The sequence below is a fragment of the Miniopterus natalensis genome, chromosome 14, assembly GCF_054644295.1.
Source record: "Miniopterus natalensis isolate mMinNat1 chromosome 14, mMinNat1.hap1, whole genome shotgun sequence".
Taxonomy (NCBI): domain Eukaryota; kingdom Metazoa; phylum Chordata; class Mammalia; order Chiroptera; family Miniopteridae; genus Miniopterus; species Miniopterus natalensis.
The window spans coordinates 58,602,602-58,615,912 of record NC_142094.1 but is presented as its reverse complement, the minus strand read 5'-3'; the positions used below and the strand labels follow the sequence as shown (position 1 = coordinate 58,615,912).

General features: G+C 59.7%; 1 protein-coding gene across 2 annotated transcripts in view; it reads left to right on the top strand.

Annotated features, from left to right (window-relative positions):
- Positions 1 to 8,174: 8,174 nt before the first annotated feature.
- HTRA1 (HtrA serine peptidase 1) overlaps positions 8,175 to 13,311 on the top strand; it is a 43,936-nt gene continuing 38,799 nt past the window's right edge. For both annotated transcript variants that reach the window (XM_087824055.1, XM_087824054.1), the window contains exon 1: positions 8,175 to 8,649. In XM_087824055.1, the coding sequence (XP_087680181.1) occupies positions 8,175 to 8,649 (475 nt within the window). The remainder of the gene's footprint in view (positions 8,650 to 13,311) is intronic.

The following is a 13,311-nucleotide window of genomic DNA, read 5'->3' as shown; positions in this document are numbered from 1 at the left end:
CCGCCCTTTTATGTCCTACCCACCTCCCATTCTACAGGCTTGGAAATAAACGGAGTCACTTGCCCAAAATCTCGTTAGGTTTTATTTATTTTTAATTTTTATTTATTATTCGTTAGGTTTTAAACCCTATCTTCTTGATAAAGAGTTTTGGCTCCGAACCATTATGGGGTTGCTGCCTCAGTAGGTCTTGAAAACTACCCTCTGTTTATATTGTACTATCCCCAGGTTACTAAATGAGTTGAATTTTCATTCAATCTATTTTCAGCACTTTCCAGACGATAGATTTCTTTATACGTCTGTTTAAATTTAACATTTGAGAATCAGTAGTAAATGTGACCGTAACTTCCCTGAGAGATTTTACGCTCTGACATCTGACGGAGAGAGGTGTGTGACCTTTTCTGAGCAAGAGGCCTTTTGTTACCGAGTGTCCTGAAGATTTTACCAGGTAGCTTCTGCGAGGGACAGCGAATGGCCGTGGGACCACTGTCCCTGACAGCCCTGTTGGTAGAAACTGGAAAACCCTCCGAGTGGCTTTGTAGGTTCACCCTGAGAACCAACAGCAGCCTGATTAGCGCACTTTGGGGGAAACGAGCGCCCTCCGCCTCCCACCCTCCCCGTTCATTTTGGAAACTCCCTGCTGCCTCCTGGGACTCAGCGCGTCCGTCCCATCTCCCCGAAGCCCTCCCCAACTTCCCCGCTGGTGCTTTGGTCTCTACGCTCCCAGAGAAGTTTTTTTTTCTTTTGTCAATATCAGTAGTTTAAAATTTCTGAGAAAATGTCTCTTCCATCCTGTTTCTCCATACAATGTATTTTCACATCTGAGTGGAAACCTTGGACAGTTTTCCATTGTCCTTCAAACAGTAGCTGTCCCCTGGTCTCGGAGGCCTGGGGCCTGGCGCCCCCGGGGCCGCCTCCCTCCTGTTCTGGGCACCGGGCGAGGAGAGGAGCCGGATCTGGGACCAGCCCCACTGCAGCTCTGAGCCGCTGGGATTTGTGCTGACAGCGGGCTCCCCGTGATGGATTCTGGCCTTGGGCTGAGAGGTGCAACAGCCGCATGTGAAGTGGTTGCACCCAGCGGGTGCTTCATCCAGAAGAAATGCTTGAGTAGGTGCAGCCAGTAGTGTCAAGGGCTTCCTGGGGACACCCAGCTTTGCTGGACTTGTAACTGCGCAGAAACCTCGTTTCTTGACTGTAACCTTCCCTCGTTTCTTTATGACTCAAACTGGCCTCGCCCAGCACCTGACTCACCCACCCTCTCCCTTGGGCACTGAGTCCTCAGGACAGTGAGGTTCTGATGCGAATCAAATCATCTTAGGAACGTAGCCTCAGTCTGTTGACTCAGACATTCTCGGTCAAACTGGAGATAACATCAGGCCTCAGTTGTGTTTCAGCGCCAGGCCCAGGGACCCTGGCAGGACGTGAGTCACCGATCAGCTCCCCCTACCCTCCTACCGACCACTTAGTAGCGGCCACGACCCTGACCAGACCCTGAGTCCCTTAGTCACCACGATAATGATTTTCCCCATATAACCCCCAGGAGCCAGGTGTTCGGCGTGAGCTCACCTGTCTCGGGGCTGGGCCACTTCCTGAAAAGAAACCCTTCCTTCCTTCCTTTGCTGCTGACTCCTGCTCCTGCCTTATTGGGCTTTGATTCGTGCAGGAAAACGGACCCTTTCATCCCGTAGCAGACGCTGGAGAATAGAAATGAGTGGGGCGGGCACCCAGAAGTTACTTCCATGACAAGGCAGACGAACGGCCGCCTGGCGGAATGTGCCAGCTTATGGTGCAATAACCAAAGCTCGGCGGTGCACAGCCGTGAGGCCTGTTGGTCAGTTATGCTCTGTGTCCACTGTGATGTCCACAGCTCTGCCCTTCTCCCTGGGCCCCGGCGGCAAGGTGGCCATTCCCCAAACCAAAGCTCAGAAGACATCTACAGTGTAAGAGGTTTTCCTTTAAATTCAGATGGGGGTAAACAGAAAATTTTAACTCGCAAGCAAACCCCGCATTTCACTTGAGAGACACACAATCAACACTTCCTTCCACGTCTCAGTGGTTCCAACCTGGCCCAGTTCTGCCAGGTGTGGGCTCTGGCTGGGTGCTGGGAGGGGCGGTGACGCAGGTGCTGGTCCTCAGGGCACTACCTTCCGGCCCCGGCCCCTCCCTGAGGCCCGAGGACAGACGGGAGGCAAAGGGGTCAGGTGGGGAGCTCGGGCTCCTCTTCGGAGCTCCCGTGTTGTTGGCTCTCGGGCTTTGTTCCGTCCAGGTTTGCGTCTGAGGCTCGCTTTCCTCAACAACCAGGAGCAAACAGCACAGTTTTGCAGTTTTTAAAAAATTGTTTTTATTTTATTATTTTTTTAAATTCTTACCCAAGGGGTGAAGATATTTTTTCCATTGATTTTTAGAGTTGGAGGGGAGAGAGACAGACAGACACATGCAGCGAAGAGACAAATGGACTGGCTGCCTCCTGCTCTCACCCTGACCCACGGTGGAGATGGAACCTGCAACCGAGGTACATGCCCTTGAGTGGGAATCGAACCCGCAACCCTCCGGTGTACAGGCTGACGCCCTAACCGCTGAGCACAGATTTGCATCCTGCATGTCTTGCTCAGCTATCAGTATCCCCCCGGGGTGTTATTTTGCTTCCTCTCGAATCACAAACCAGGGACGCTGGGCCACGAGAGACGGTCTCCGAGCCGCCCTTGAGATGAGAAGGGCTGGGCTTCGGCCCCCATCAAGCGGCAGGTCTCAGTGACAGGAGCCTGGTGCAAAGGCAAGAGCTTGGCTTGCGGGCTGGTTTGGAAAAGGGAGAATTATTCTTTTTTAAAGGACTAGCAAGTTAATAACTGGGTGTCAGGCACTGGACTAGGCTTGCGGACCGAGAAACGGCACCGAGAAGGGGAGCCCGCTGGGGAGCGAGACTGACCTCCGCGACGCGAGGCGATGGGGCCCCGAGGACGCGTGGAGAAGGCCGTGGCCGCCCGCCCAGTGGAAAAGTACCTGGGCTGCGATTGTGATTCATCGGGGAGAAGGCCCGGCTGGGGCCACGCCATCGGCGCCGAGTGCCGGCAGCTGGAGGTCACATCAGCAATGGAACCAATTTAAGGGAAGAAAGTAAATGAAAATCAAGATACAAGTGGATTAACTTCCACGCTGGGCCTGGCTCCTGCTGTGAGCTGAGCTGCTAACTGGACAACGAGGAGGCCAGTGCCCACCGCATGGCTGGCGGTGGCTGGCGGTGGCTGGCACAATGGGCGAGTCAGGCTCTGGGTTCCGGGCACCTCCCAGCCCCTGGGGAGGGCGATGTGGAGCCCATCTGGACCCAGACTGGCTGGTTAAATCAGGGCTGTGAGCGGACAGATGGAATTCCCAGCCATGAGTCCCGGTCTCTCCGGAGTCGCCCTGGCATAGAGCTGCGGGGTGGTGTGAACGAGCATCCGCGGGCGTCAGTCCTCGGCAGCGGTCTGTCCGGGCCTCCGCCCTGCTGCTCCGGGCACCCCGGGCTCTTGACACAGGTGCTCAGTCGCACCCCCTAGAGGTGGTTTTGTTTTTTAAAGCAGCTTTATTGAGAGAGACCTCAAACACCATGCAATTTGCTCTGAAAAAGTACAAATTGGATGGTTTTTAGTGTATTCACAGGTGTGCGAAACCATCACCACAATCAATTTTAAAACATTTTCATCACCTCCGAAAGCAGCCCCTGCCCGTCAGCGATCACCTCTCTGTGCCCGCAGCCCCAGCCCTAAGCAGCCACCAACCTGTCTCTGCCTGTGAATCTCCCGGTTCCAGACATTTCACGTGAAAGGGATCACAGGATACGCGGCCTTTGGCGCCGGCTTCTTTCAGGAGGGCGCTGCTCTCGAGGGCCCCCCGCTGCGGCGTTTTCGGGCGCCTCCCCCTTTCTTCTGGCTAATACTCCACCGCAGGGCGATGTCGCATCGGCTGGGCTTGGGGCTCTTTCTGCCTTTGGGGATGGTGCCGCTTTGGCCTTCGGAGCGAGTTTCTGTGCGGGATGCGCTTTGCTTCTCCTGGGGATGCACCTGGGAGGGGGACCGCTGGGTGGCTCTAATTATGTGAGGCTGGGCCCGGCCGTGTTTCAAAGCAGCCGCACCGTGTCCCGCTCTCTCCTCACCGTGTGAGGCCCCCACTGCTCACGTTCGTGTCCTCTCAGGTTATCACCGGCCTTCGGTTCCAGCCAGTCTGGCGCGTGTGAAGCCGGGTCTCATGTGGACTTGCTGACAACCAGTGAGGTGAGCATCTCCTCCCGATTCCTGGCTCCTCTGAGCTCTTGATTCACTCACGGGGGACTTATTTTTTCCTGTTTTGTTTTTAAATACAAATCTTTTTTTATATACTTTTAAAATTTTATTGATTTTTTTTTTTTTTTTTAGAGAGAGGGGAAGGGAGAGGGAGAGAGAGAAACATCACAGTGAGAGAGAAACATCCATCGGTTGCCTCCCGCACGAGCCCCAACGGGGACTCGAACCATAAACCTTTTGGTACACAGGGGTGACGCTCAACCAAATGAGCCACACCAGCCAGGGCTATTTTTTCCATTTAAAAAAGTTTTTTTTTAAATTTTGAAATCATTTTACGCTTGGAGAAAAGTTGCAAAACCAGTACCAGACTCTCAGATTCCCCAAATCTCAACCACACTGGCTCACGCTCACTCTCTGTCTCTGAAACAGTAAAGAAAACATTGAAACACGAGGGCCCTTCACTAGCATTTCTAACATCACATCACAAAACATTCGAGTGTCTGTTCATTAGAGAACGACCCTGACAGCCAGCCCCGGGCCTGGCTGCTCTTCCGTGTTCCCTTCCAGTCTTTCAAGAGCCATCGCTCAGATCTTCCATTACTTTAGACTAACCTTTCCTCACACCAAATGCAGAAAACCAGCAGTCCACGTTGGCATTAATTGGCTCCTTCCAACATATTTGCTTTAGGAAAATTAAAATTGCTTCAGGAGGTCTCAGAACTATTTCCAGCGCCCGGCCGGGTGTGGCTCAGCAGTTGAGCGTCGACCTAGGATCCAGGCGATCGGGGTTCGATTCCCGGTCAGGGCACATGCCTGGGTTGCGGGCTCGATCCCCAGTCGGGGGCCTGCAGGAGGCAGCCGATCAATGACTCTCTCATCATTGATGTTTCTCTCTCTCTCCCCCTCTCCCTTCCTCTCTCTGAAATCAATAAAGATATATTAAAAAAAAACACAAAGAACTATCTCCAGCACCCTGGCCACCTGCAGCATTTTGAAAGAGGGTTTTGCACGGCGGAGGTTGTGCTGACGGAGTTATTGTTCCAAAGCTGATGGAGATGTTTTTACTTTTCTCTTGGGTTCCACTATCTGCACCTTCAGTGTAATTCAAAGTGCTCCTTATGCTAACATCTAGTCATGTGCCTCTATTTAAAAATGTATGTTACTGAACACCCCCCCTTTTTTAAAATCTACCATCAGGCTGCAGCAAGGCGATTCTGCCAACGCATCCCCTGAAGGCCCGCCGGGGCTTCCTCTCAGCCCTCAGCCCGCAGGCGGCAGCCAGAGCCCCTCCCAGCCTGGCCCTCCCTCTCTGCCTCTCCAGCGGCAGCCACAGGGCAGCTTAAACTCCCCCACGGGGAGGACCCTGGACGCCAGGCCGAGAAATTTAGACTTCATGCTACGGGGATTGAGGGGTCCTGAAAGTCACTGGGGACGGGGGTGATACGTTTGTAGGAAGGGTTCACACTATTGCTCTAGCTCCTTAGGTTTTTGGGACGTGGGTCCCCAACCCTCTGGGTCCTTCGTGCGTCTGGGGGTAAGGCGGGCCCAGGGGGAGAGCTTTCTCCTCTGGGCAGCACAGACGTGGCTGCTCCGTCCTAGCTCGGGAGCCCCGTGTCTTCCTCTAGGCTTTGGCGGCCACAGTGTTTCATTGCTCATTACTCATGAGTCGACCTGACCCTGTTCACAATTAAAGCTTAAATGCTGATCGTCCGGGGCAGTGGCGCCATCTCCAAACCCTGGCACAACAGCCCCGTGGCCCCCGTGGCCTGCACTGGCTGACCGGCCCCGTCACACACACCTCTTCCCGGCTGTGAACTATCACAGGGGTGGTTCCAGTGCCACAGACGCCCTTAGGTTGGTCCCTCCAGGCAAAAGTGAGTCATTGCCATTTTCCTGCTGAAGGTCCCTGAGGCTCTTAAACAATGTGCCCAGAGTCAGAGTCAGGGCCAGAGGTGAGATTTTGAATCCAAGGCCATGAGAGGACAGGGCTCCGGCCTGCTCCCTGGGTCACGCTAACCCACCCCGAGGGGACGAAAAGGGCTTTTCAGGAGAGGGGAAGAGTGTAAACAAAGACAGAGACTTTAAACAGGAGGGTTTGTTCCAGAAACTGACGGGCACTCAGCACTGGGGGAGCAAAGTGTGTGAGACTGAGGGTGGGGGAGAGGGAAGGGGCTCAGTGGGACCCTCAGGGACTTGGATGGGGGAGAGGGAGGGGGCTCAGTGGGACCCTCAGGGACTTACTGTTTGGAGAGCCACCCAGCAAACACTGGGGAAGCTGTGGCCGCATTTTGTGTCTTTGCTTATCTGCACCTGAGGATATTTTTTCCATTGATTTTTTATTTTGAGGGAGGAGAGCGAGGGAGAGATGGACGTGAGAGGGACACATTGTTGGCTGCCTCCCACTCGCGCTCCTGTTGAGCCTGCAACCCAAGTACGGGTTCAACCCTTGACCAGGACTGAACCCTTGACCCTCTGGTCTGCAGGCCGAAGCTCTAACCACGGCGACAAACAGGCCAGGGCACATTTTTGTTTTTAACCAGCTAGTCCACTCTGCAGTCTGGCCGGGGACTGGTCGGCAGGCAGAGACCACGTAGAGGGTGTCCTGGCTCCGGCCCTCGGGGCTGGCGCTGGCCTGAGAGGCTGGGGAAGCCACATCCTTTCTGCCGTCTGTTTTTAAGAGTGTTGGACAAGAGTTTTTCACCATCTCATCGCCACTTATCTTACCTCCCGCTGGACTGCAGTGGGGAGTTTTTATTTGCCGATCGGCTTCGCTAATTATTCCCCTCAGCCCCCCACACTCCCAGCCTTCGGATTAATCACAACCAGTGGGCACTCAGGACCCTAATCAGCAGAGGTGCCGTCCCCTCCCCGTGTCCAGGGCTGAATGATTCCCTGTCAAGGCCTCTTTCCCACAAGGCTGAGGCCTGGTTTTAGGAAATGTCGCCCTGGGGCTGGGGACCCCAACGTCTTTTGCCCCAGGCTGCTGGCCCTCCAGCTTTCTGGCTTTTGGTCCCAGGACCCGGGACCCTAACGTGGGGGGTATAAAAATATTTGAATTTTACTTTTAAACCACTGTACCTTTGCTGGGAAAGCGTGCGCAGGACGGAGCCGGAGGAGTCCTGCAAACCCGGCCTCCAGGCCTCCGCCCGGCCGCGCTCAGCCCCGGGCTCCGCTGGCTGGAGGCCGCCGGGCTGGGCAGGGGACCCTCCCCCGGGCGCGTCTGGCCCAGAACGTGCCCCAAGTACTCGAGTGGACCAGCGACGGAGCCGTTTTCTTTGAAAACCGCGATGCTCGGACAGCATGAGGCTCGCGGGGGCCCCGCCGCCCCGCCCGCCCCCCGTCTCCGCGGCGCGTCCCGCCCCAACTGCGCAAAGCGACCGGGCTCCCGCATCCGCTCCGGTCGCTCTCCACGCGGGTTCGCGCCAGCCCCGCGGCCGCCCCCTCCGCGTTCGGGGCCCACGGTCACGGTCGCGTGTGCGGGGCACGCGGGTCGGCTCGGAGAGGGGCTCGCCCTCGGGCGCCGGTCCGGGCAGCGCCGCCTCCCGCAGCGGGCGCGCCCCGCCCCGCACTTCGCGGGAACCTCCCAGGCTCGCGGCGGGGCCCCGCGCGCCGCCCCCCGCGCCCCCTTTTCGTCCCAGGCGGCGAGTCGCGCGGAGCGGCCGGGAGCCCGGGAGGCGCGCCCGCCCCGCCCCGCACGCCCCGCCCCGCCCGCCCCGCAGCGCCCGCGCGGGCGGTCCGGGCCCAGCCTCCCGCCGCCCCCCCGCCCGGCCCCCTCCCGGCGCCGGCCCGTCCCCGAGGCGGCTCGTCAGCGCCGCGAGGCCAATGGGCTGGGCCGCGGCCGCGCGCTCGCACCGCTCCGGCCCCGCGCTCCCGGCCGCGCCGCAGCCGCGTCCCGCCCGCCGCCCCGTCGGAGCCGCCATGCAGCCCGCGCGCGCCCCGCCGTCCCCGCCGCTGCTGCTGCTGCTGCTGCTGCTCGCGGCGCGCGTCTCGGCGCAGCCGCCCCGGGCCGGCCGCGCGCCCCCCGCCGGGTGCCCCGAGCGCTGCGAGCCCGCGCGCTGCGCCCCGCCGCCCGCACACTGCGAGGGCGGCCGCGTCCGCGACGCCTGCGGCTGCTGCGAGGTGTGCGGCGCGCCCGAGGGCGCCGAGTGCGGCCTGCTCGAGGGCCCCTGCGGCGAGGGGCTGCAGTGCGTGGTGCCCTTCGGGGTGCCCGCCTCGGCCACCGTGCGGCGGCGCGCGCAGGCCGGCCTGTGCGTGTGCGCCAGCAGCGAGCCCGTGTGCGGCAGCGACGCCAGCACCTACGCCAACCTGTGCCAGCTGCGCGCCGCCAGCCGCCGCTCCGAGAGGCTGCGCCAGCCGCCCGTCATCCTCCTGCAGCGCGGCGCCTGCGGCCAAGGTACCTGCGGCGGCCGGGCCCGGGTCGCCCGCCCGGGCACAGACGGGCACGCCGGGGGGCGAGGGGCGGGGGGCGGGGCGGGCGCCCCCTTGCCGGCGGGGAAGGGCCCCGCTGCTGGGCGGCAGCGTCCCGCGCGCGGGCTCCCCGCGGAACCGGCTTTGCGCGCAGCCCGGGGCAGGCTTGGCGCCCGCGGGTGCCCCGGCGCGCTCTGTCCCGCAGTCAGGGTGGCTGCTGGCCGCCCTGCGGGGAGCCCCGCAACCCAGGGACCCCGGGACGGACAGGCGGGACTGTGGGCATGAGGGAGGGGAGCCGGCCGCGAGTGGGAAAGGCAGGCGCCTTGTGTGCAGCAGGCGGGCGGGAGGGAGGCGCTGGGACCCAAGGACGCGTTTCTGTCCCTTCCCTTCCACGGCTCTGCATCACCCCCCCTCCGCCTTTAAAATTAACCGCACACTCCCTTTAGTAGGGATTCTGCCTGCGACAACTTCATCTGACTTTATTAGAAAGGGGCGGAGTGCCCGTCCCGCCGGTTCCCCAGGCGACCCCCCGGCGGGCACGGGCTTCCTGCCGCAGGCCCGCTCCCCCTGCGCGGAGCCAACGCTGCAAAAATGAAAGTGGCTCTTTCTGAGGAAGCTGAGCCGGCCTTGGTTCAGGAAGCCTGAGGAGGTGGAGATGTGTGTGGGGCCCTTGGAGATGGAAGGAGTGGGCCCCTTCGCCCCACTCGCAAACCTTTTCTGTATGGACCAGCCGGGCCCTGGGGTGGTGATGGGGCCAAGGGTGGGGAAACCCTCTCTCTCCAGGGACCTTCCCGGAGCTTCTCCTCTCTGGGCAGAGAGACCGTGTGGGAAAACAATTCGAGTTCAGCTGCGGCCAGTCCAGCCTTGTAGGGATGGGACAGCAGGCTGGGCAGGTCCCTGGCTGCGGCCACTCTGCCTCCCGGTCGCGCCAGCGCGTGGAGAGGGGGCCGGGGATCCCAGCGGAGGGGCTGGCCTGGGTTTTCTCTGTGGGAATATGACTGACGGGGAGCTGGCACAGTTTGGCTCACACTGACGGGAGAACTTGGGGAGTGTGTGTTCCACCAGCACAGGGGCAGGGAGCCTTGTACCCACCCTGAGAAACAGCCTTGTTGGGGTGAGGGAGAGCTTTCCCTGAGAGGGTAACCTGCAGAGACTGGGCGTGGGCATGAAAACGCACGCCTTTGGGTGCCCACTCTGCCTCCGTCCTCGTGGGACTTCACTGGGTCTTCACAGCCTCTTGCGGAGGGAACCTCAGCAGTCGTCCCCATTTTGCAGATGGGAAGAACTAAGGTTCAGTTACTCCCCCGAGGCCACTCAGCCAGAACTCGAACCCAGACAGCCTTCCCCAGAGCCAGCGCAGGGCTCAGCGCCAGGGCTGTGCAGGAGAGGTCAGGCAGGGTGGAGGAAGCTTCCAGAAGGCTGGGAAGTGCATCCCAGCTGGACCGGGGAACAGCCTGAGCAAAGCCTTGTCGGTGAAGCGACGGAACGTTTAGGGAGGGCGGTGGGGAGCGACCCGGGCTGGTGGCCCAGAGTCTAGAACCAGAGCCGCTCGCAGAAAGCCTGGCACAGGACGTGCCCGGCGGGGGCGGGGGTGCAGAACACACCAGGCACGGGGCTGGGGCTGCTGCAGAAGTGCGGGTGCGAGGTGATGACGTAGAAAAGTCGTGTTTTTTGTCAACAACCAGCCAGCTGTTACTGCTTGGGGTCCTGAGCCGCTGGCACCATTCAAACACCTAATTTATTGCCAGCGAGGCGGAGTCCCTAGCAGCTTTGGAACTGGCAGCCAGGACAGTCGCCTGTGGAGGGAAGCGGGTCCTCTCCCATCGGCCTCAGCCCCGCAGCGGACTCCCGGGGAGCAGGGGGCCGCCAGCCGCGGAAGGGGCCTGCGGTGGCCCCGAAAAGAGGGAGACAGAGGGTGCGGCTCTGTTCCCATTCTTCCCTCGTTCTTTCTGCAAGCGTGTGTTGCGCTTTGCAGTGTGCCTGGCGCTCGTGTGTGTGTGTGTGTGTGTGTGTGTGTGTGTGTCTGCCTGGCCTGGAGGAGCACCTGATCGGTACGTGGGTGGGCGACCAATGAATGAATGAATGAGGAACACAAGAGGTGCTTGAGAGGCAGCCATGCAGTCCTCCCTTAATTCAGGGCTGTGCTTTTCCCACCCCCCTCTGCCCCCATCTGACACTCAGCCCTGGACCTCCCGGAGGTGCCCCTGAGGACAGGAGCTCGGCAGCCAAGACCTCATTCAGTTGCAGCCCTGCCCACGAGCAGGTCACTTGACGTCATTGTTGAATGAGGTGAATTGGCCGCCTGCTCCGGCTGGGAGGGTTGGCAGGGGTGCTGTTTTAGTTTGGGGGGGGGGGGACATGGGAGGCCTTTTGGAGGAGGTGCTTGCAGTAGAGGTCTGGAGTTGGGGGGGCCATGCGAGGGTGTGAGGAAGGAGCCTCCGAGACCGAGCAGGCCCAGGGTTTCCACCATCCTCAGGAGGGGTTGTCTGGAGCAGAGCGCGGGCAAGGGAGGCAGGAAATGCCGGCAGACGGGAGGCCCCTGGGCTGCGAGCTTGGGAGGTGTGCTGGGCCTTTGGATGGTGGAATGTGTCGCCTTCAAAAAAGAGCACGTTTATCTGGAAGCTGTTTAACAAAGACTCCGGGGAGCACCTCCAATCATGGTTCTGCAGTTGGTTGAAGGCAGATCGTTTGTTTCAGAAATCCACTGAAATCCACTGCTGTCGGGGTTTGGGTGGGACTGGGTCCGATGATGCTAGAGAACAAAGGTGTCATCAGCAGTTCCGATGAGTTTAAAGCAAAAGCTCCCTACTGGTCAGCAGATTACAGAAAAGAAAGGAACCGTAGTTAACAATAGCGTGATAATAAGGGCTGGCACGTGGCGCCTGTTCTGGGCCAGGATTCTCTGAGCCCACTGAGCCTCCTCGACACCTTGTGGGGGAGCAGGGGAGCTCCCCCCACCCACCCCCGCCAGGGTCACAGCTGGGGGCCAGGCCAGGCAGCAGGACTTGACCCCCTGCGTTTGGTCCAGAGCCCACTCCTGCTCACCATGCCGTGCTGGCCGCAGCGAAACGGAGACCACGCCAACCCCGCTAAGCCGCAGCGAACAGCTGGAGCACACAGTGCACTAGGCGGCCGTGGCCTTGAGATGACACTTGGGACACATCACGGCTCTCACGCCGCAGGCACGGGAGTCAGAGGACAGGGCAGCCGGGTGGCCAGCAGTGCAAGCCCTTGCTGAAGGAGAGCGAAAGAACAAGGGGCTGTAATAAAGATGGTCCCAGACCGGAGCCCCAGGCCCCAGCTTGCTCGTGGGGAGAGTGCCCAGCACTGCAAAAGGCCAGCCTGGAGGTGCAGCTTTGCAGACTCTGCTGAGAAACGGACATGAAGCCGGGAAAGAGGCCCAAAAAAGACTCCCAGGCGTCAGAGGCCATGCCCGTGGGTCCTCCTAGTGCACAGTCTAGGGGAGTCCACCCGACCCCAAGCAGCGGTGTCTCCAAGCCCAGGGACTCCTTGTCCTGGTCCCGCCGGCCCTGCTGAGAGGAGGCCCCTGGAGGCCGACGCCGGCCACGCATCCCAGGGGAAGGACCACGGGCTTAGGTGTCCTTTGCACAGTTTCTGAGGCACTGCTCACTTCCACTGGTGATCTTCTCCATTCTGTGTTGGTTTTGCTAAAGAGTTAAAATGAGAAAGTTTTGTAACATTAGGAAGTTAACAATGAGAGCCAACTGTCTGAGTAACTCCTTCCTACCCAGGGAGCTGGAACTAGGCCTCATCAGAACTGAAAATAACCACCTTCGGTGCGCAGCAGTGGTGGAGCGGGCGGCGAGCGAACTGTGGTCGGACGCCCGACGGCTCAGGCCTGTGGGGCGGGACTCTGAGCCCATTTGGAGTGTGTGATCTGGACGCCGTTCGTGTCTTGGATTGAGAAATCAGACTTTCCATGAGCTTATATTTTAAGTGAATAAATAGCTCTGGTCGGGCTTAATTTGAAGAAGAAATCAGGCTTGGCAGGGGCTGAGGGTTCCTTGGAAGGCCAGCTGGGGCGGAGGGGTGGCAGGCTGGCGGCTGGCTCTGGCCCTGGCCCTTCCTGGGCTGTTACCTGACCAGGTGACCGGCCCCCGACCTCTCAGGGCCTCCGCTGTGATGGGGGTGGACCAGATGATCTCCCAGGCCCCTTCCAGCTGGCCTGGCCTATGATGCTTGTAAGAGAACCAGTCTCTGAAGAATTGTGGTCACCTCCCTGTTTTAAAGCCTGGGCTGGCTTCTTTAAAAGTTAATTTCTTTTTGAAAGATTACTGACAGTTGAAGCCAAGGTTGCCACTGGATGCATGTGGCTCGTCATGGGCCTGGTGGCCTTGTGCTTTGCTGAGCTTCGTGCTGGCTGCTGGGAGTCCCTGGAGGAGCAGAGCGGTGACATGCCCACCCCCGAGAGGAGCTCCGGGGAGCCCGGTGCCCCTCGCTGCCGCCCAGGGGCCTGAGGCTGGGCGGCTGGGGTCCATGGAGTGAGACCCTTCCTGAACCATTACATGTCCCCTCTCCCACTTTCCCTGCCGTTAACAAGAAGGGAAGGAGCCCGGCTGGTGTGGCTCAGTTGGTTGGATGTCATCCTGTGCACCCAACGGTCACAGGTTCTGTTCCCGGTCAGGGC